The sequence below is a fragment of the Babylonia areolata genome, chromosome 15, assembly GCF_041734735.1.
Source record: "Babylonia areolata isolate BAREFJ2019XMU chromosome 15, ASM4173473v1, whole genome shotgun sequence".
Lineage (NCBI taxonomy): Eukaryota > Metazoa > Mollusca > Gastropoda > Neogastropoda > Buccinidae > Babylonia > Babylonia areolata.
Genome location: NC_134890.1, coordinates 24,963,749 through 24,988,211, shown reverse-complemented (window position 1 = coordinate 24,988,211; position 24,463 = coordinate 24,963,749). Strand labels below are relative to the sequence as shown.

The 24,463-nt window shown below is 42.6% G+C and overlaps 2 protein-coding genes and 1 long non-coding RNA gene across 6 annotated transcripts in view; 1 reads left to right on the top strand and 2 right to left on the bottom strand.

The window, feature by feature from the left end:
* Positions 1–256: 256 nt before the first annotated feature.
* On the bottom strand, positions 257–1,514 carry LOC143290230 (transmembrane protein 169-like). The gene has a single exon (XM_076599562.1). The coding sequence runs from the start codon at positions 1,481–1,483 to the stop codon at positions 842–844; it is 642 nt and encodes a 213-aa protein (XP_076455677.1). The 5' UTR covers positions 1,484–1,514; the 3' UTR covers positions 257–841.
* Positions 1,515–1,847: 333 nt separating this feature from the next.
* On the bottom strand, positions 1,848–4,082 carry LOC143290342 (uncharacterized). Its single transcript, XR_013056364.1, has 2 exons — positions 3,980–4,082; positions 1,848–2,013 (listed from the first exon to the last, which is right to left on the bottom strand). It is a non-coding gene; the product is annotated as an uncharacterized LOC143290342 (long non-coding RNA).
* Positions 4,083–7,044: 2,962 nt separating this feature from the next.
* The window catches only part of LOC143290503 (TBC1 domain family member 5-like), a 94,775-nt gene continuing 77,356 nt past the window's right edge, over positions 7,045–24,463 (top strand). For 3 of the 4 annotated variants that reach the window (XM_076600003.1, XM_076599999.1, XM_076600001.1), the window contains exon 1: positions 7,045–7,291. The gene's annotated coding sequence lies outside the window, so the exon portion shown is untranslated. The other variant, XM_076600000.1, reaches the window with a different exon arrangement.

Below are 24,463 nucleotides of genomic sequence, written 5' to 3'. Positions count from 1 at the left end.
CAATACTTAATTAGTTAATAAAGACACTCCCCCCAAAAACACTTTATGAACACACTCTCCCAAAACAATACTTAATAAAGACATTCCCCCCCAAAACACTTGATGAATACACTACCCCCCCCCCCCAACCCCCACCCCAAAAAAATACTTAATAAAGACACCCCCCCAAAAAAAAACTCTCCCTTAAAACCACCACCCCCAGCTCCTCCTCCCCCACAAAAAAATAACTCAGAGAAAACGCTGTCAAGACTCACTTCTGGTGAGCACTTGATCAAACATCAATGAAATAAAATTTAAAAAAAAGAAAAGAATGAAGGACACACTGAAGTATATATCATTTTGAAGTCTGAAGATAGTATGCCAGACCTTACCTCTTCTGCACACTTATAACCTTCTCCTGTTATGGCAGGTTTTGACCTTGACCTTTAACTTCTACAGAGATCATGCTGTTATCATGACTGCTAACAATACAAAATTTGATAAGCGTTGGATGTAAATTATGAGATCTATTGGCTTTCTAAATTTTCCCAAAACAAAAACTCTCACCTTGCTAACCCCATCATAGTGCAGGGGATGAATGGAAAGGTCTTTTTCATACCTACCACTCTACAAAGTTGGTTTTTAAAGATTTACTATTTGGAGTAGCCAAGAAAAATGATAAGTTTACAATGGACCCCCCCCCACACACACACACACATGCAGCACATACACAGACACATGGACAAAAAAGACAGTGTGGTCATATTGATTCATTTTGTTTACACACTTGAATCAAAAAAGGTAATTATCCACAAAAAAAAAAAAAGAAAAAAAAAGAAAGTTCTAGAAAACATCAATGACATCAACTCCGATCAGGAAAAGCGTCATTCTCATCCAGGATGACAATTTCATAGGGCGAGCACTGCGGAAGCCGGACACAGTTGCAAAACCATGCGTAGAACCCTTTCTCCAGGTCGCGGATCTCGAACAACCAGGTGTCCAGGAACCAGGAGACCTGCCTCACCCCGGCGTAGAGCCCCACCCCTAGCGAGGTGAGCGGCGCCCAGAACGGGAAACCCAGAATCAGCAGCGGGCAGACGAAAACCTTGTGCCAGATGGTTCTCTCCTCGCTGAAGTAGACGTAGAAGTTGTACCAGGTCATGGCGCTGAAGTAGAAGGACACGGCCAGGGAGGAGAGGAAGGCCAGGGGAGCGAAGAGGAGGGAGAGGAGGGTGACATGGGGCCCTTGCTCCGCCCCGCAGGAGCACCGACGTGTCGACTGCGCTTCACGGCTGGTCAGGCGTCGCAGCTCTATATCCGTCAGCTCCAGCTCCACGTCCACTGGAGACCCCAGCTGGTCGCCTCGCTTGACCGTGCCCGTCATGGTGATGGTCTGCCCTGACCGGTTCGGAGGTCGACGTTTGGCCAGAGGTCGCGTCAGCTCCAGCCACTCGGCCTTCTCTTCTTTGACTGTTGTTGTGGGCTGGGGCTGAGTCTCACCCATGTTTTGAATGGTTGGTCACTTTTTTTTTTTTTTTTTTACTGCTGTGAATGAAAAGAAAACAAGAGAATAGATAACTGAGTGAATGACGTAAATAGAGGAATAAAACAAACACCATCATTTGTTAATTACATAAAAAAAATTTTTAAAACAATTACAACTTTAAAACAAAAATTGATTCTTTGACATTATGCTAACTGTGCAAGTTATCATGCCTCTGTGAAATATTATTTCCATAAATATAACAAAAAAGGAGTATAAACCAGAAAATCCAACAATTTACAAAACAGAAGACTTACGTTAAAGATATATATATATATATCCTACTCACGTTCAGTAAAAAAAAATCACAAAATGTCTTTGTTACCTTCAAGGAAAAGTCAAAATCAATTGTTTTCCTGTGACTGCTGCACTGACACTTCACTTGTAAGACAAGGTATTCCAGATGCAAGTCAGATTCTGCTTGTCTATCCAGCATAACCTGGCGTTCCACTGATAGCATTACTTCTGCATAGTGGTCAATGTCTTTGGTTCTGGAATTTAAATAAAATTTAAAAAAAAAACAAAAAAAAAAACAACACAATTTTTCATTTCCATCAAATCACACTTTGCTCATTAAGTTAGTTCAAAAAGTCAATAAAGAAATGCAAGCAAATATAAACAAAAGCACATGTCAACCACTATGAACTACCAGCATTGCGGACAGAAGAATGACACTGTCAGTGGGTCCAAATATCACCTGTAGACTTTTGTTGTTGTTGTTGTTTACTTTCTTTTATCTTCTCTGACATAATTCCTCTGACAAGACTTCAGGTAATGAACACACTGACTGAGAGGACGACATTCATAAGCCTACACTGTGCTTTGCAGGGGCGCACTGTAACTTTCTGAGATGTAACTCAAAAGAGCACTGATTTGCAGTGACATGTAAAGATTTAATGCTTTTCACCTTGATAACATGAATGCTGCTTGGCAGATGTAAGGCATACTATTTTCAAGATCTCTAGCAAGTCATTTGGATGAGACAATTAACCAAGGTCCCATGTGCAGCATCCTCTCGGTGCATGTAAAAGAACCCATGACAACAAAAGTGTTGTCCCTGGCAAAATTCTTAAGAAAAGTCCTTGATAAGAAAGCCTTTTCTGTTTTCATTTACATTTTTTTTTTTTTTTTTTCAATACACTTGCAGGCTGGAAAAAGAATGGTGACACTCTTAACGAAGCAACACGCTCTCCCTGAGGAGAGCAGCCTAAATTTTGTAGTAAGAATCTGGCATGACAAAAAAGTAATACAACAAATTAGTTTGCTTGTGTAATCTTCAAAGCTTGTATAATTTTCTATTTTCTACATCAAATTAAGACTATACATGTGAAATAGCAAATGTATACTAAATACCATTTCTTACAGTGTTGCACAAATGTCTGTTCTTGGGCCTATTATGTTTGTGATGTATGCCACTCCAGTCCTCTGATGTCAACAGCTGTCATCATTTGTGACAACAGAAAAAAAAAAGTTCAAATCATAGTACCCAACTGAATGCATTTGTGAGATCCAGCTGTAGAAATCAATGATTTAGTGTAAACGAGCATTAGCATCAACAGGTGCGGTTAAGTTAATGATTAGCATGCTGCATTCTTGTCCAAGTTTTCTGAGTTCAATGCCCAGTTTCAGCACATCTGGTAGGTTATGTGTGAAGATTTTTTCCGATCTCCCAGGTCAAAATATACACTGACATGCAGTGCCTGAAACCTTTTTGTGTGTATATGCAAACACTGCCGAAAACCAAGTAGGCTTGTAATCCATGTCAGGATTTGGTGTTTTATGGAAACATGACAATACCCTTTACTCATCAACCACAATAGATTCATCAGCAAATTAATGCTGGTTGTGGAATGGATGAAAATGAATAACAAAAACCAAATGGTACAGTTGCTCAAAACAAACCAGCTAAAATGATAAGACTGAGATTCTGCTTGCCTGTCTCAAGAACTTCTACAATCTCCTCTCTAAATCTGTCTTAAGTCCTGCATGGTGTTATTTTGGACATAGGCCTGGGGCTTAGTAAGTTAGTGGAATTGGTGAAGTTGGGCAGGGTACAAATAACGATCATAATGTAACAATAGCAGTTAACTATAACAGTCCACAGATTTCTGACCAAAGAATAATATGTGCGCGCACGTGTGTGTGTGTGTGTGTGTGTGTGTGTGTGTGTGTATGTGACATATTGAGGTGTGTGTGTGTGTGTGTGTGTGTGTGTGTGTGTGTGTTTGCATGTAATAAGTTGAGGACCTTCTCATATGTTTGCATGAAACTTAATATAGTACATAACACTCTTCGCTGTGTATGTCTGCCGAGACAGGATCGTGTAAGATCCACGGTATCATGGACCATTTTGAATTTTGATTACGATTCCCCATTTGAATCTTCACTATTATTGCTCGCATCCACTGACGCAATCATTGCCACTAAAGTTTATGATAACTCGTTCTGCTGTCTCACCTTTTATTCCATGTATTAGGCACCAATTTTACTGCTCAACAAATTGTCCACTAGATATGCCACTTTAACTTGATCATCATTTGCCACGAAATTAGAGGCTTCCATGCAGACGTCCTTGATATTTTTTCATGAAAATAAGTGTGACTATGCACACAGATAAGTGTACTTCAACCGAGTGTTCCCAACTTTGAAAAATGCAGGTCCGAGATATATATGGTTACACTCGTCACGTTCTGCTTGTAGGAAACGAAAGAATATAATTGCTGTGTTACTACGACAGACTTACAGATACATATATCATGGAAATTTATAAGTCCGTTTGTTAACACGGACCCACCGTCTTTTGAACGAACGGACTCTGTACGTATATCCAATACACAATGTCAACAATGTGTACCGCTTACGAAAATATGGATATGGAAGTGGACTTTAGATGAAAGAAAAATAAAAAGAATGTTCAGCAGCAGCCAAATACTTGGGGGTAAAAATAGTCAGTATGATGCTGGTGGTGGTGGTGGTGGTGGTTGTGCAGTGATGATGATAGACAGGAGGAGAGAGTTTCAGTTTCAGTTTATCAAGGAGGCGTCAATGCGTTCGGGCAAATCCATACACACTACACCACATCTGCTCGGGCCACTGAGATGCCCGACCAGCAGCATAACCCAGTGCGTTTAGTCAGGCCTAGAATGCATGCATATACGTTTGTGTTCCTATTACAGTGGATTTCTTCTCCAGAATTTGTCAGAAGACAGTGTTAAGAAACTCTAGGGAGAGCTGGACAGTACAAGGTCCGTTCAGAGAAGAAGCCCCCCTCAGATCAAGTGTTTCGGCCCTTAACTCCTTACACCGTCTAAGGGGGCCGGGCCGCACCCAGGTCATGACTCCTGGATGCCCTTGTATTGCCGCCTTTACTTCTTTTTTTCCCCCTGGTCCTCAGCAGCCGGGTTCGAACCCGCGCCTCCAGTGTGGTCGCCACTTCACTCGGAGGACTGAGTCACCTTTTCTGGTAGACGTTTTAACCACTGAGCCATCGTACGCATAGTTTGAGTGGGGAAATTTAATCCTTATGAAATTTACTTTCATTCCTCATCGACCAGATCCAGCTGGAACTCTTTTCTGCTGCTTTTGCCATTGCCTTAAGAGCCCATGTCCTCTCTCTGCCAGAAATCGACAGCTGTTTCATGAGGCTGTAGGCAGATGCGCCCACAAACCTTCTTGCACCAATCTCTGTGGCAAGGACTTTGGCTTGAAAGCTAGATTCCCTCAGGCTGCTGGATAGACTAGCATACTTCTCCGACGGTCTCGTACTGAGATGTGAGCTTCCATCATTCTGCTTTCGCATGGCACAGTGAGCTCACTCAGAATTGCTTGTTTCGTTGCCTTGGTGTGGAGTACTATGTCAGGTCTCGTGCTACTCTTGCTGACGATTTCCGGGTGTTTCTTCCCCTCTGGTAGATCAACTGTGCATTCCCAATCTTCGGCATCAGCCATCAAGCAGCCCACGTTTCCATGCTTTGGAAATTTTGGATGCTGTTCCTGGCCAGACTTTATTACCTTCTGCCGAGTGGAACTCAACTCCGGGAACTTCTGGTGGGGTTGATGCTCCTTGGACGTGTGCAATTTCTTTTAGTACTCGGTTGTACCTCCATGTGTACCGTCCTTGGCTCCGGGCAACGCCGCTTTGCGCTATGAGCTGCCCAGGACACGTTCCATTGTTTATTTGCCATCAGTAACAGAGTGGGCACGCAGGGTAATTTGCTTTCAGTTCACCCATTTCACCAAGTTTTTATTCAAGGGAAGGAGGTCGTACACAGATCTTAGGATGAAGGTGATCCTCAGTCAGAGGGTGCATGTTACACATGTCGCTCCTGCTGATCGAGGCTCCCTGGGAGTGCATTTTCCCATGTTGTCCACTGCCCCTGCTGGCCTTACTGGACTGCCTGACTCTTTTATCATCATCTTCCTTCTTGATCTCCTGTATGATCTGTTTCAGTTTCTCAACTAGGAGGCGTCAATGCGTTCGGCGGACAAAGCCATACACACAACACCACATCTGCTAGCCACTGAGATGCCTGACCAGCAGCATAACCCAATGCGTTTAGTCAGGCCTAGAATGCATGCGTTTCAGTTGTCAGTACCTATTACAGTGGATTTCTACCCCAGATAGAATTTGTCCGGGAAGACAACCTACACTTAGTACTTATTACCATTAGTTCTTTTTCAGGCTGAGTGCGCCAAGCCCCCCGGCCCGGGCGCTATGTACTGCTGCCGCACTGTTGCTCAGTGCTGATATGGACACTGGGAAGTGCATATCCTCGATCACTGGAGACTACGGTCTAAGCGCCAAGTTTACAGAGAGACATTTGGACAACAGGCTGCCTACCTGGGTAGAGCCGACTGAGAGCTGCTTATAGTGAGCGCCCATCGTTTCCTGTGTCATTCAGTCAGGTTTCAATCAGGTGCGAGCGCTCATACACGCACACACACCTTAATTTTTACATGTATGACCGCGCGCGTACGCGCGCGCACACGTGTGTGTGTGTGTGTGTGTGTGTGTGTGTGTGTGTGTGTGTGTGTGTGTGTGTGTGTGTGTTTACGCGTGCACGTACATGTGCGTGAGTGCGCTTGCACATCCATTCGTGCCGGAGTGGTAAGTTCAAATATCCATGTTGTTAAAACTGAAGATACTGTTTTCAAGAGTTAACGGTACAGAAATGCTAGCAAATCCGACAAAACAACGAGAAAAAACAACAAAAACAAACAAACAAACAATCAAACAAACCTGAAACAAACAAAACAACAACAGCAACAACAAAAAAACAAAACAAAAACAAAACAACAACAAACAAACAAAAAAACCAACAAAAAAAACAACAAAAAACCAAACAAAAAACCAACAACAAAAAAACCAAAACCAAAAAAACAAAAACGAAAAACAATTACAACAACAGAAGAGGAAAGGATGTCAGTATGATCCACCTTTAAACCTTTGACTTTCGGTCTCTCTGGTTCACTCTTTTTGAATTACCGGCCCTTTCTGGTGCACAGTAATTTTGTTCATAATTCATTTATTCTCTGGTTGGACATTTTCAGAGCCGAAGACGTATAGATATCAGACAAAACACCTCTGCAATAAACGGATAGATCTTTAATAGCAGATTTTGCGCATAGTTCCCAAAATGCGATGACTTGCTACAGATGAAATGTCGGCATATGTTTTGGTCACGTGACATTTATGTTCATGTGACACCACGACTGAATCGGTGTTGCAGCTGGCCGTGAATATTCATATTACAGTGCCCGTCAGCAAAGGTAAATACCGCAGTTTGCTTTTCTGCTGTTTTCCTGTGAGGTTTAGGATTGCATTTTCGTGCCGTCCCACTTTGCAGACTCCATGGACAGATTCACTGAATCATACTAACGTGCAACGTGTACACTTCAAGGTTTATTGCTGGATTAGAGCTGATAACCCATCCAATAATGTGAAACTTGTTTGTTGAGTGCTTTTGAGAAGAATGTTGGTTTTTTGTTGTTTTTTCTTGTGTCAAATCTATTGCGCCCGGACAGATTTAGAGGCATGAATAAAGGGCTTATGTTTTACGTCAAGAAATCACCGGTTAAAAAAAAAAAGGCAAAAAAGCAGCGAATTTGAATTTCTGTATCTGCGGTTGTTGTTTTTTTAAGTGGGTTTTGTTTTTGTGAGTGATAGTGAAGTGCGGGAATGCACTTTCGTGTTTTTTCATTTGTGATACGAGCTGACACTACTGGCATTCACTGAAAAGTTTGAAGCATCTTCTTGCTTTTAAAGAACGGAAAAGGTAAGAGAGTATATGAGTGTACACTTGAAACCAGTTCATGAATGAGAGTGGATGTATACCCATGGAGATAACCAACACACCGCCACTTGTTAACTCCCGCATGGATGTGGGACTGGGAACAAAATATTAGTTACTAACAGCTAGTGACAGTAATTTTTAGTAAAGCAGGATGGTGCACCAGTAACAAAATGAATACTTGTCTGAAATCAATGCAAAATGTGTTTGTCTGTGCCTTTGTGTTCTTGAAAGTCAAATTGCCGGCCTCATGACCTATAGAGCTCTACTTAGTGTTTCAACCATACAACCACATAAGACTTATGTATCAACTGTTAACAGCAAATTGTATTGGTGTTTTTGATTTTTTTTGTTGTTGCTTCAAGTGAGGGGTTATAGAGTGCAGAACGTGTGTTAATGCTGAACAAAAAGGTAAACCTATTATAACATTAGTATTATGTGCACATTTACTGACTCTGCAGTCTGCTCTGGAATGGGAGTGAATGTATTACAACCGTAGTCTTCTTCATCGCAGTAATGTGTGAAGCCCAGGAGTGTGGGCAAAACCCACACGGACTGGAGTGCTGGCCGGCACCAAAAAACAGAACAAAAAGAAACTTCATTTTTCAAGGTAGTTTATGATTCCAGCTGGGCCATTCTGGCTACTGCAGCAGTCCCCAGGAATACACTCCAGCTTTCAGCTACAGTAATTTCCAGTGGATGGAGATTGGGGCCTGAAACTATGAATTTAGTTGAGTTGGGTGTTCGCCCAGGCCTCAATGACTTGCCTAAAGGCAGTTGTGGAGTCGGTAGAGAAGGTAGAGGAGAGAAGGGTGTTCCAGACTATACAAATAGCTATGAAGAAGAAATAGCCACCGTACCCACACCTGACTTTAGAAATATTGTTTGCCAACAGTGACACACAGTAAAGTATGATGGTGCACAGGTGAAAGACTGCTTGTAATTTGAATGTATGTAAAAAGAGTGTTTGTGCCTTTAGTGTTTTCCTCAGATTGTTGTTCTCACGTGTAATACTAAAAGTGTACAGACTATATATATATATATTGCCTCAGTCAAAACTGTCTTGCCACTAGCCTTCAGAGAGTCCAGGTTCTTCTTTAGTATTGTAGTCAATATCAATAACTTATGACAAGGGAAAAAGTGTTTAATGTCATTCCAAGTTAAAATGCATATTTCTTTCAGAACAAAACGAATTCAGTCATTGAAAGATCAGTTAAAGACTTTACACTTAAAACTAACCATTATATGATAAGTCATCCTGTAAGTGTAATTATGGTTAATCACTTAATGCTAATAGAAAAGTAAGTAACATTCAACAGTATTCACGGATAATTTATATATATATATATATATTGCAGTCCAGTCTTTGAGACAAGACATATTGAGTCAGCCAGACCGAAGCTCATACATCAGTTAAACACACAAACATCTGAATCTGTGAAAGACATGACATTCTCCAGTATATATATATATATATATATATATATATATATATATTTGTGTGTGTGTTTGTGTGTGTGTGTGTGTGTGTGTGTGTGTGTGTGTCCATAAGGACAGGACATGCAAAGCCCAATGGTGTTTTTTGTTCCTGCCAGCTGGTCTGATCTGGTAATCTTATTCACATTTCTCTGTCTCTCTCTCGCTGTCTCATTCTCTTTCTTTCACCCCCCTTGTACTTTCTTTTTTTCTTTTGTTTTTTAATTTTTTTTTTTTTTTTTTTTAGAAAATACAGAAGCTATTAAATGATTAAGATTGTGTCCTGAATCCATAGCAAGATGTGTCAACATATTTTCCTCATATTGCATTGTTTTTATTTTCTCTGCTGATGGTGCTATGCTTGCACTCATGTCAGGATTGATTATTTTGTTCAGGAAAGAGGTTGTACAGTGTTGCTGGTAGTCATAATGTGATCATTGGAAATTCATTGCCAGTGTGGTGGTGTTTGATTTTCACTGATGATGGTGTTATGAACAGAAGAGAGGAATGGAGAGGAAACGTAAAGTGATAATCTGACTGATAATCTGTTTATATACACATGCAAACAAAATTACTCCCCCCTTGCCGTTTCCCATAGAATGATAGATCTATCCTGTAGTGGTGGTGGTGGTGGTGGTTGTGTGTGTGTGTGTGTGTGTGTGTGTGTGTGTGTGTGTGTGTGTGTGTACATGTGTGTGTCTGTGAAATGGGATGTGGATTGTATGAAGTTTAAAAATGACCAAAGTCACTATGATTGGTAAAATCAAAACTACCTAAATCTTGGCAGGAAATCTGTCAAATCAAGGAAAAGAAAAAGAAACACACACATGCCCACCTGCACCACACACACACACACACACACACACACACACACACACACACACACACACACTAGCAACAACAGCAACAGCAACCGCACACAAACCATGTCCATTAATCAGCATGTGGCATACTGTAACTGTAACACATTGAACGGCACAGTATGCAACCACCATGCGGCTACACTATATCCTTCCTGAATAAAGGAAGACTCATCACTTGTCATCACGCCACAATGCTTCGGCACGTGGTGGGCCTGCTGTGCTAGGCCTTTGTTGTGCCTAGCTTTGGGAGTATATATGACTGTCAATCACAATTTTATTCTTCTCTCGCCCACCCCTCCATTAGAGAGAGAGAGAGTTTTAGTTTCAAGGAGGTGTCAAGGCATGTGGACTGATCCATATTTTTTTTCTATACTGCACCACATCTGCAGGCGAAAAAAAAGAAGCAGATGCCTGATTTTTTGCATAAATCCAACATGCTGGACTTCAGAGCCTTCTCTAGGTCTAACAACAATAATAACAACACGAATACCACTCACTCACACACACACACACACACACACACACACACAGTGAGCCAGCATCTGTGACCTTTTCTTGATTATCAGTCAGCTTTTTGTATGGGAGTATTTATTAAAATAAGCATGATGGAAGAAAAAATATCCCCTCAAAAATAAAAGATAAAAGGAAGACCATGAGTTAGAACTACGCTAAGACTTTGACTGAGTGGTAGGGTAATCTTTTGTTTCTGATAAGGCATTGGGAAGTATTGGTGAGACTGACATAAATGATACGAATGTTGATAAAATATGAATGGAGTGGGGAAGTTTGGTGAAATTGATACAGATATTAAGATAATGCTAATGATGATAAAGACAAATAAAATATGATAATTTTGTCTGTGGGCAATATGATGTTTAGGGAGGGGAGGGAGGCACTCACAGATGTACATTTTTGTTGGCTTTTTTCCTATTTCCTGTTGGGTCCCCCCCCCAGTCCCCACCCTGCCCCGTCCCCTCCCCTCCCCCTCTCCCATTCCCTTGCTAAAACAAAATGGTGGGGATCGGTTTCTGTTTGCTGTAGCATAAAGCCCTTAAAGGTGGAGCTAAAAAATGTTTGCCCTCTTTCATGGCCAGCTTGTGAAGCAGTGGCATCACAGAGATATATTGTGGGGGACAGACCCCTGCAATGTCTTGGAAAAAGGGAATGACTCATCCCAGCCTGACCTGATTGTGTCAGCTAAGGCTGTCTCTTCTTCTGTGCCCTCCTTCCTTCCCTTCCTCACTCAGTCCTTGCTGAAACTGTCTCTTTTTCCCTCCCTCCTTCCCTGCCTGTCCCTTCCTCACCCACTCCTTGCTGAAACTGTCTCTTCTTCCCTCCCTCCTTCCTTTTCTCAATCATGTCCTCCCTGTGGGAGTATTGGCACCCCTTGACTGTGAGGACAGGGTGTTAGTCGCTGAATGGACAGCACCTATCCATTGCTGATTTCTGCTGCACGCTACAGGTCCAACCACTTGTTGCAGGCTGGGATAGAAAGGCTTTTCTTGGGAATGCTGTGTGTGTGTGTGTGTGTGTGTGTGTGTGTGTGTGTGTGTGTGTGTGTGTGTGTGTGTGTGTGTACTCTAGCATGCACCTGGTCGCAGCAGCATTTGTTTCTTGCATGAATATTGTGCACAGCATGCAGAGATCCTGAGACGGATAGATGGGCATGCATACTGTGTCCATGCATTGCAGTATCTGCATGAGTTTCATGCACACATGATGCAGCTATGCATTGTATGGATGTATGCACAGTTTTGCACACACATACATTGACACAATCTTGACATGAATGCTTGCATGCATGCATACATACATGGCTGCACTCCCACTCAAGGAATGCACACTTTGAACACATACAGAGACTCATAGTCATACTCTCTCTCTCTCTCTCTCTCTCTCTCTCTCACACACACAACCACACTAAATATTAAGTAAATTGGCATTCTAGCTTTTAGTTTTAGTGTTTGCTATGCAGCTGAAACATCTATTTTTAGAGATTTGGCCTGCTTGTTGTGTGAGTTGCAACACACCATGGATGCAGACATACAGAAGTGTGTGCATTCTCATTGTTTTCCCCCACAATATCTGTCAGTGCTTTAGACCTTTCTTCTTCTTCTTCTAAAATTCCCACTATTTTCAGTTCAATTTTCACACAGAAAGTGGTTTCACCTTTTGGTGTAGGGACTATGGAGACAAGAGTTAATCTTTTTTATGGATATGTATATGTACTTGTTGAAATGTCAGATTTATATATATTTTTGGATTGATTGATATGGATACTTATGTAGTGCCTATTGGAGACCAAGCTCTAAGTGCTTTACAAACATGGGGTCATTTGCACAACAGGCTGCCTACCTGGGTAGAGCTGACTGATGGCTGCCACTGGGCACTCATCATTCATTTCCTGTGTCATTCAATCAGATTTCAGGCATGCACACATACACACTCAGACAGACGTGTATGACCGTTTTGTTTATTTACCCTGCCGTGTACACAGCTATACTCCATTTTCGGGGGTGTCCATGCTGGGTATGTTCTTGTGTCCATAACCCACCGAATGTTGACATGGATTACAGGATTTTTAACATGCGTACTTGATCTTCTGCGTGTGTATGTACACACAAAGGGGGTTCAGGTGATAGCAGGTCTGCACATATGTTGACCTGGAAGATCGGAAAAATCTCCACCCTTTACCCACCAGGCGCTGTCACCAAGATTCGAACCCAGGATCCTCAGATTGAAAGTCCAATGCTTTAAGTTTTAACCATCTGGCTATTGCGCCTGTTTAAACCATTGTTCTGCGGGACAGTCAGTGTGGAATGGCAGGTTATGTGTGGGGAGTCTGGTCCTGAGCGAAACACATGGAAGGGGAAATGGCCGAGCGTGCTGTGTGCACAGCAATTGTTTTGCGAGTGGATCTGAGCCAGGTGTGGGAACTGTAATGTTTTTAGAAGAAGAGTGTAGTAGTGCGTCTGTGTCTGTACTGACTGGCTTTTACCCCGGGATGAATTTTAAGTGGTGACTGATGGCTCCAAGATGTAGTCTCTGCTGCTTTATTATCAAATATTTTGATTGCTTAGTGCTTGCCTAATGCCCCCTACCCCAAAAATAACACACACACACACACACACGCACACACATGCACACACACACATGCACACACACACACACACACACACACACACATGCACACACACACACACATGCACGCCACACACACACACACACACACACACACACACACACACACACACACACACACACACACACACGTACACAAACACACGCACACACACACACACACACACACACACACACACACACATGTACACAGACAGACACACACACACACAGACACACACACACACACACACACACACACACACACACACACACACACACACACACACACACACACACCCTATTCCACTTTGAAGAAAGGAAATCCTGTCCTTTCCACTCCAGTCAGAAAGACACAACAGCAGGTGCCTGTGACTGTGCTGATGACGCCAGTAGCACTGTGCTCAAAAGGCATGGTCAAGCATAGTTGAGTGATACTGATAGATAACCAGTCAAGCTTCACCATGCCTTTGATTTTAGTCATTAGTGAGGCCACTGGCAAGCCAAAACACCTGTCAACCCCTTGGTAATGCTTTAACTTACTGCGCTGCTCTTTTTTTGTTATGATGCCTTATTTCACCAACTATTAAATACATGGTATGATACAATCTTTTGTGTGATTTGTTTTTTACATATATATATCTTGTCTCATGTCTAGATTTTCTGTCCACAATGATAAGTGAACTAGGGCTTGGAGGGGAAGGTGGATGTGGGGAAGGAGGGGGAGAGGGTGTTTCGATGAACTTTTCACTCTTAAACAGATGAGCAGTGTAACAGTATGGGTTGACAGGTTGATCATCTTTGGACTTACCGGATGCATGCATCACTTATGATAGATCAAGACGCATGTGCATGACAGTGCAAGTGGATTTCTTAATGACCGTCTGGATGTGCTGTCACTGGAGCAGTGACACTATGGGTGAGGCAGACACAGGTATCCCTTCAGAGGTCTTTGTCCTTTAAGAAATAGTAAAGAGTGGTAACTCTCTCCATTCACAAGGTACACAACTTAGTCAGTTCTGCTTACGCTACCGATTCAGCGAGCACACAGGTAAATAAAAGGTATATATTGGAACAAACCCAGACACTTACTCGAAAAGGAAGTACCGGGCCTGTCCTTATACCGATCATTTGACATGTGCACACAGCAGCAAAGACAGAAGAAATGTGCAAACACAAATTAGCTTTTATTCAAGACTGGCATAGCCTCTTTAATTTCCTGAACAAGTCACACAGGAGGAGGGTGATGGTGGTGGTGGGATTGGGAGTGGCGGATGGAGGGGGCGGGGGGTTGTCAGCCACATTCCTACTTAAATAACAACACAAACACAACACCTGTCACATGTCAGCCACATTCATACTTAAATAACAACACAAACACAACACCTGTCACATGTCAGCCACATTCATACTTAAATAACAACACAAACACAACACCTGTCACATGTCAGCCACATTCATACTTTAACAACACAAACAAAACACCTGTCACATGTCAGCCACATTCATACTGAAATAACAACACAAACAAAACACCTGTCACATGTCAGCCACATTCATACTGAAGTAACAACACAAACACAACATCTGTCACATGTCAGCCACATTCATGCTGAAATAACAACACAAACACAACACCTGTCACATGTCAGCCACATTCATACTGAAATAACAACACAGACACAACACCTGTCACATGTCAGCCACATTCATGCTGAAATAACAACACAAACACAACACCTGTCACATGTCAGCCACATTCATACTGAAGTAACAATACAAACACAACACCTGTTACATGTCAGCCACATTCATGCTGAAATAACAACACAAACACAACACCTGTCACATGTCCGCCACTTTCATACTGAAATAACAACACAAACACAACACCTGTCACAATGATCAGTTTACAGCGCTCTGTCAATCCTGTTCTCAGTCGTCATCTCAGCCAGTGCAAAGGAGGAGTAAAAGTGTAGGGTTAGACACCCATAGCGTTTGAAGGATAAATTTTACAAGCAAGTCAAACTGGCAAATTATATGAAATAAAGACAGCAGTGAAGGCAGCTAGTACCCATCCTGCTGTTCGCAACCTCAGGTTGTCAGAATACAGTAGCGTAGTACTGATAAACACCTGGAGAACTGCTGAGGGAGGTTTTCTGAACAAAAACACAATGAATACTCATGTAAGGCAGAAAAAAGAGATATAGAACAAAACAAAACAAAACAAAACAAAACAAAAAACCAAATCACACTTGACCAACCCCACCATAGTATTATAATTTTCAGAAGGCATGCTGGTGGGGATACTTTATAATTTCGTAACTAAAAGATTCCACCAGCATCCATGCAAAGGATAACAGAGTCTCTCTAACACTTGGGTGGATTGCTGGATTGACCATGCTGTCCAGAACTTGCAAAAAACCTGCAAGGGTAGATCCTGCAGGCATGGCATTAACACTTTCACCACCAAGCTCGCTTTTATGCACAGGCGTGTAGAGGACCCATGTCACTGAAAGTTGATCATTCATTGGTCTGTTATCCATGAACCTGCTGCTCTTAATGTTCCGTGGTAGGATAGGTCATATTGTCTATACATCGCAGGGGGAATCCCCAGCTATTCTTAGCCGCTGTCTTTTCTGTGTTTATCCCACAAGGGAATTTTGTACTCTAAATTGACTGGTGGTGAAAGGGTTAAGTTCTCTACACTCTGGTATGCTGTCAGCTAGGGGTGTCAGTGAAGAGTCAGAAACTTCCCTTCCCCTAATGGACAAATCACCTGAAATAGGCATGAGTGTGGATCGCTTATGTCACAGCTGCAGTGAAGGGTAAAGTTGTGGTGAGGAAGAGAGAGCGGGTCCTGAGTGCGTGTGATTGTGGTTGGTATATTGTGGACCTGGGTTTTTCTGACAGGCAGGCTAATCATCTGATTGAACCTGGCTGATAATGACATGGGTGGTCAATATCCATTATGGAGCTGTGACTGCAGAGAGAGAGAATGTGAGAGTGTGTCTGTGTCATCCTGTGTGTATGTCACTATGTGTGTAGCAGATAGGTGTTTCTACATGTATGAATCTGTTTGAAACGTGTGTGTGTGTGTGTGTGTGTGTGTGTGTGTGTGTGTGTGTGTGTGTGAGTGTGTGTGTGTGTGTGTGTGTGTGTGTGTGTGTGTGTGTGTTAACAGGTTGGGATGTGAATGTCAGATTGAAGAGGTATGTGGAAGATGAGTGTGTTCTGTTTATAGCACTTATTAGTGGTTAGGGCATTCTGGTTTGAGTGAGTGTGTGTGTGTGCATGTGTGTGTGTGTGTGTGTGTGTGTGTGTGTGTGTGTGTGTGTGTGTGTGTTTGAATATATGCATATGGAATGTATGTAAACAGTCATGCACACAGAGACACAGAAATACCACAGAAACACCACAGACACAGAAATACTACAGGAACACCACACACACAGAAATAACACAAGAACACCACACACACACACACACACACGCACACACACACACACACACACACACACACACACACACTTAAACACAAACACACAAGTTTTCCATTGGTAAACTAACTTCAGGTGATGTTATTTTCAGACTCTTGTTTACACACACATGCATACAAATTATTGATGGATGAAGAAAGTTCACAGTCATCCATTCTCAGACTATTGTTCTCTTCTCCCCTTCTCTCCCCCCTTCCCCAACACCAGTCCGAACAATATGGGCACAAGTAAGAGTTCAGGCAGAAGAAGTGGAAATCCTTTTTGGTGAGGTCAGAACCATTTGGGCATTGTATTTGTATTTGTTTGTATTTGTATTTCTTTTTATCACAACAGATTTCTCTGTGTGAAATTCGGGCTGCTCTCCCCAGGGAGAGCGCGTCGCTACACTACAGTGCCACCCATTTTTTTGTTATTTTTTTCCTGCATGCAGTTTTATTTGTTTTTCCTATCGATGTGGATTTTTCTACAGAATTTTGCCAGGAAGAACCCTTTTATTGCCGTGGGTTCTTTTACGTGCGCTAAGTGCATGCTGCACACGGGACCTCGGTTTATTGTCTCATCCGAATGACTAGCGTCCAGACCACCACTCAAGGTCTAGTGGAGGGGGAGAAAATATCGGCGGCTGAACCGTGATTCGAACCAGCGTGCTCAGATTCTCTCGCTTCCTAGGCGGACGCGTTACCTCTAGGCCATCTCTCCACTTGGGCCGACCTTTCAGAGCATCCCTCATGTATCTTCACTGGAACTGCAGAAAAGTAATCAAAGTATGGATCTGTAAAAAGAGCTTTCATTTTTGTCTTGGAGGCACTGTCTGTTGTCATTGCAACCTTTTCCTGTCATGCAAACTGTCAGGCATCCATGCACCCACTCTTGCAAAACTGCATTGACATGTATGCCAATTGGCAGTTACACTTTATAGACTATACACAGAGGCACAAAAATTCATGCATCTTCACACAGAACAGAGAAAGATGAATGCTAAGAAATGCACACACACACACACACACACACACACACACACACACACACACACAGTGACACACACACACAAATAGTTTATCGACAGAGAAACTTAGGATGCCATTTTCACTTTCAGACTGTCATTCTCTCCACCCCTCACATCCTTCTCCCCGCCTACCCCCTTTCCACTGTCCTGTCTCATCTTGGAGATTATAAATTAAAGGTCATGACACATTCAAACTGGGAACAGATAATCCCTCTTGGCAAGGAAAATCAATTGGGCGTTGGGTCAACCTTTTAGAACACTAGATGAGCTTCAGGGCATTGCTTTGCCTAATTTTTTTTGGTATTTATTTTTTATATCGGAAAAATCCCCAGAGTGTCTTAAAAACTGTTTTCAAAAGAAAACTGGCTTGCTTTACCAGGGAGGGACATCTCGGCAGTTATCTCACACAATTGTCTGTTAAGTTACAGGGTTGTCTGTAATCCCCTCCACTATCCTCACGTCCTTCAGATTTCTGTTTGTCCCCTCCTTCCCCCAGTCCTCAGACATTACTTTGTTCGAACTCCCTCCCACTCCCAGCGGTGGAGGTGAAGAGGTGGGAAGGGCTGTGGACCTTCAGAGGATAGTGGGATTGTCTGTCAGAGTTGAAGAGTTTGTCCCCCAGAGAAAGGATGGAGGCGGCAGAGGGCAGGGGGATGTGGGTAAGGTGTGTGTGTGTGTGTGTGTGTGGGGTGTGGAGGGGTGTGGAGGGGTTGTGGGGGGTGGCCCTGGGGTTTGGTGGGTTGGCCCTGTCATGAATATTCATGAGTGTGGATAAGGTTCGAGCTGTGTGGAGGTGTGAGGGAGACTGTGGGGTGACAGCTGATCTATAGATGCAGACCTACACTGACATCTGACAGTTCTCACCGACTGGAGGGAGGGAGTGCAGGAGGGGGTGGCAGAGGGTTGGGGTGGGGGTGGGGGATAGGGGGTGGAGAGAGCAAGGGGAGACTGGTTGAAGGATTGGGTTTCTGCTTCACTCCCTGGACTTTGTTTTTGTCTTTCTTCAATCATTGTATTGTGAAAGAAAGTGTAGCTCCTGGACTGACTTTTCACCTGCAAAATTGTACATGTAACAAGAGTTAACCATCTCAAAGCACAGCATTATATATTGCACAACATAATGTTATAAAGTTAGAAATGATTGAAAGTGAATATATATACTTTCTCAAAGCATGACATATTAATTAGTATAGACCACAAGCTTTTTGGCCAAAAGAGTCAGTGGCTTATGGGTGTGAGGCACTGACGTAATATTGATTGTATCCCAAAGCCAAAGATGATATTGTGGAATAAAAAAAGAAACTTGCAAGATGTATAAATTTGTTCTGTCAATAAATTTCCAATATCTGCTTCTTGCAGAATTTACTACTTTTGTTTTTTCACCTCGAGTATCTGCATGCATGTGCCTGTCTATCTCTCTCTCTCTCTCTCTCTCTCTCTCTCTCTCTCTCTCTCTCTCTCTCTCTCACTGTCCGTCTCTGGACTGCTCTTGAAAATCAACTTTTCTTTCACTTCCTCTCTCCTCTTTCACTCTTTGCAGTGATTACGAAACTTTGGTGGATGTTCTTTTTCTGACTGTCAGTCTCTTCCTCTCTCTCTCTCTCTCTCTCTCTCTCTCTCTCTCTCTCTCTCTCTCTCACCTACAACACACACATACACACACAATTTGAGGTAGCCTCTCTGCTCTCCTCTCCTCCTGTTCTTAATTCCTCTCTCTCTCTCTCTCTCACCTACAACACACACATACACACACAATTTGAGGTAGCTTCTCTCCTCTCCTCCTGTTCTTAATTCCACTCTCTCTCTCTCTCTCTCTCTCACCTAGAACACACACATACACACACAATTTGAGGTAGCCTCTCTCCTCTCCTCCTGTTCTTAATTCCACTCTCTCTCTCTCTCTCTCTCTCTCTCTCTCTCTCACCTAGAACACACACATACACACACAATTTGAGGTAGCTTCTCTCCTCTCCTCCTGTTCTTAATTCCTCTCTCTCTCTCTCTCTCCTTTTTTTCTCTTTCTGTCTGCTCCTCCTCCCACCCACCTCCTTCACTGTCCAATCTTATCATGGAGGGCACAAATGAAAAGTTCCAGACAGGTTCAAACTGATGAGATAATCCATTTTGGAGAGGAAAATCAATTTGTTGTAGGGCCAGCCTTTCAGAGCTTCAGGAAGACGCCTTCCCAAATGTTTTTACTGGAACTGTGACGAATTCGCCAGGGTGTCTTTAAAAAAAAAAAAGATTTATTTCTCCTTGGCGTCACATCTTGCGCAATTGTCCGTCATAGTTTCAGGGTTTTTCTGTCAGCCCCTCCACTATCCTGGCCCCCTTCAACCTCCTCTTTGCTCCATACCTCCCCCAGTTTCCAGATATTCCAGACATTCCTTTGATTAAACTCCCTCCCACTCCCAGGAGCGGAGGGGAGGAGGTGGGAAGGGCTGTGGACCTTCAGGGGCTTGTGGGATTGTCTGTCAAAGAGTTCAAGAGTTTTTTCCCCTGACAGCTTCCACTGACTGGTTTCAGTTTCAGTTTCACTTTCTCAAGGAGGCGTCACTGCGTTCAGACAAATCATATATATTATATTATATATATATTCGCAACACCACATCTGCCAGGCAAATGCCTGATAGCAGCTTAACCCAACGCGCTTGTCAGGCCTTGAGTGCATGCTTATATATTTGTGTACCTATCAGAGTGGATTTCTTTTTTAAGTTTGCCAGAGGACAACATTTTTGTTGCCATGGGTTCTTTTTCAGTGCGCCAAGTGCATGCTGCACACAGGACCTCGGTTTATTATCTCATCCGAAAGACAAGAAGCTCAGTTTGACTTTCCAGTCAAACTTGGGAGAAAGGGCGAGAGTGGGATTCAAACCAACACCCTCATGGACTCTCTACATTGGCAGCGGAGTGTCTTAACCATTCCGCCACCTTCCTCACTGAAACTGAAACTCCATTGATTGGATATATATGATGTAAACTGTGTTATGGAATGTGTGTAATGGTGTACCTGTACACATGATTTGTCACCTTGACCTCACATCTATATGATGTTAGAAAAAAAGAATGCAGACACAGGATCAGATGGACAGATGCTGCAAGGCAATTCATTGTCTCCCTCACACCATTGTCCCCACCCCATCTCCCGTCTGCCCCCTTCCCACAACATAGCTGTGCATTGACACTTCCATCTTATTGCCTCTCATGATCCAGTCACTGTACATTGTTGTGTTTTCAATCTGCTGACTTTTCCATATTAGAAACATGAAGGTGTGAAATGCTGAGCCTTTGTATTGTCATGTTGCTGACTTCTCATGTTGCTGACTTTTAGCCAGTGTAGCAGATGATGAATTAAAAAAAAAAAAAAAAAAAGTCGGTGAGGCTGTCATATCGACATGGGTGACAGATGGCTTGTGACCTTGTGTGTTGGGGTCTATGGTCACAGGGGGAGACAGATATTGATCCTTGGTGCACTTTATGTTTATTAATTTTAGAATCCAGGACAGGTGTACAATAAAGGTGTTGTGCTTGTCAACTTTTGTTGCAATGTAGTATCCTGTGTTGTTTAGTGGTACATTCTTTGAATTTCTTTCATTTTTTTCCTTCAGTGATAGACAGCAGAAGTCAGTATTGTAGGCCAAAAAACAGAATGAGAAAGTATATCTGTTGCTTTATATGGATAAATATACTATACACACATATATATATATATATATATATATATGTGTGTGTGTGTGTGTGTGTGTGTGCGTGTGTGCGTGTGTGTGTGTGTGTGTGTGTGCAGGTCATGTACCCAAAAAACAGGGTCACACACACATGTATACAAACACACACAAACACACATGCATACACAGTATGTGTGTATACATGCCCTCACAGAAATTAAACACAGCTGTGTGAGCAATTATAAAGTTTTATTGTTAATATTAGATGTTTACGAGATGAAGGGTCTTGTGTGTATCACAACAGAGGGTGCTCCATTATGATGATGTGAGTGGAGTGGAGTGATGGCCTAGAGGTAACGCATCTGCCTAGGAAGCGAGAGAATCTGAGCATGCTGGTTCGAATCACGGTTCAGCCGCCGATATTTTCTCCCCATCCACTAGACCTTGAGTGGTGGTCTGGACGCTAGTCATTCGGATGAGACGATAAACCGAGGTCCCGTGTGCAGCATGCACTTAGTGCACGTAAAACAACCCACGGCAACAAAAGGGTTGTTCCTGGCAAAATTCTGTAGAAAAATCCACATCGATAGGAAAAACAAATAAAACTGCATGCAGGAAAAAATACCAAAAAATGGGTGGCGCTGTAGTGTAGCGACGCGCTCTCCCTGGGGAGAGCAGCCCGAATTTCACACAGAGAAATCTGTTGTGATAAAAAATACAAATACAAATACAAATACTGATACAGTGGTGGTCAGGTGCATGTAACACGTGATGTCTCCTTTGTGACTGAAAGCTTGTGTCAAAACAAAATTATTTTTTTAGTTTGTTTGGAAAATGATTTGCTCAGTATTCTTACAGTAAAATACAGGAAAGGATATGAATAGTATGGCGTTGACATCGCCCCATGGCTCTCATGGACAAAATTAGAACAGTGTACTTTTGCTATCTGTGTGGCAGGGGATAACATTTCTTATTATTTTTTTTTTCATCTTGTTTTTGACCATCCTGAGGAGGTTGCTTATGTGACTGATAGGGCTGACTGGAGTCAGTTACAGTACACTATGATTTTTTACTTTATTAGTTTGACTGGAAATCATCTGTGCATCCAAATACTCACAACACACAGTCGAATCTGATGTACACATAAACTCGACAGATGTTGAAGGAAAAGTTCAAGAACAAGGGCATCATCTATCATTATGGAATACTTGGTTGTCTTGGAACTGCTATAAACAGAAGAACTGTACAGTCTATCAAGCGCCTGTTGTTGTGCCTCCCATCCCCGCCCCCCTCACACACACACACACACACACACCATACTCTTTCTGACCCACTCCCTAATCTTTCCCCAAGGATTTGACTCATAAATCTTGTCACTGAATCAGAACATTATTTCAGTGTGTGTGTGCGTGCACGCGCGCATGGGGAGGGCGTGTGGGGGTGTGTGGGGGGGGGGGGGAGGTCACTGTCAATGCCCATTTGTCTGATGAGTCACTTCCAAGGGAGAAAACTCTATTAGAATATTGTCAGGGTAACAAACGGCTCTTCAATTGGAGAGCAGTCTGTGCAGCATCATTGGCTGTCAGAGAAGGGTAAGAAAACGAGAACAACACTTACATCAAAATTCAGTATTTATGTTCTCTTCGGCCCTTTCCCAACAGTCCTACACTCCTTATTTTATTTCTGGAAAGCAGCTTTGTTGAAGCAACCAGGGTTTTTTGTTTCGTTTTGTTTCCTTTACGGCTTTTGACCAACAATTGGTGGTCAGGGTGCTAGGCTTTTGAATGATTGAAAAACCAAAGTCCCATGTGCAGGGCACATTCTGAAGGAAATTCTTTTTTTGACACAGGAAGGAATCTGTTCATGTATAACAATAATTTGAAAAATCAAAAACAAACTTCAACGATATGCTACCACAGTCGAGCAACTACAGCTGGAACTCCATTCAGAGAAATATGTTTAACCAAAAAGTAATGCAAGTAAATCACGAATGCGAGTCGTTTCTGCATTCCTCCATGTGTAAGAAAGAAAGAAAAATCATGACAGAAGAACGGGGAAATAGAAAGGCTTGATTTAATGGATTAGTGTGACATTTAAAAAAAAAAAGTGATTTTGAAGAAGAAGAAGAAAAAAAGAAGCTTACTCACTCATTTATGTGATCCGAACTCAGACACATGCATGCATGTGCTTGCACGAATACCGACGCACGTATATTTCCACACACGTACGTTCCCTGCACCATGTCTCAACAACGGCAGTGAAAAGGAAACCGGCTGCAGTTGTCTGGCTGTTGCAGAGGCCCACGGCCAAAACTGGAGGGTAAAATAGCAAGGATTAGCCTCTCCTCAGAGATTGAAATTATTTTATTAAATTATGCGACATGGGCTAATAAGTGTTTGTTCAAATTATGGAGAAAAAGCTTCCCTGGAGGCTTTCTTGCCTCCTTAATTTGCTTCAGGGGTGTCTGAAAGATCAGGTGTGTGTGTGTGTGTGTGTGTGTGTGTGTGTGTGTTCAGAGATAGGTAGGTAATTACATGTATAGATTATTATGTTTTGTTCAGTCGAGACAGATTGTTTCCAGAATAGAACAAGTGCGGTTTCAGGCACCTTGAGTGGATTAATGTGAAGTACTTCCCGCCGTTTCACTCCCAGATCTAATACAAAACTGCAGCCATGGAGCAATCTACTGCAAAAAGGTTGGTCTGCTGACGAAACCACACACACACACTCACAACAAAACACCCCAAAATGGTTAATTTCTAAAAAGGGGTGTAAAACCACCTTTCCTTCATTCCTTACCCGGAGGTTCCGTTTTGTGGACATTGGTCTCTGTCATTGAACATTGAATCCAGTGACGAAAGTGACTAAAGCATGTGGTTGCACTTGGCTTTTTTCATCAGTCGGGGCAAATAATATTTTTTGCTTGTTTATTTTCTTCTTTGTTTAAAGGCAAGTCGGCACGTACTTCATTTAAATACAGGAGGGAATACGCCAGAGCGCAAGCTGGATGAGAATCAGTGG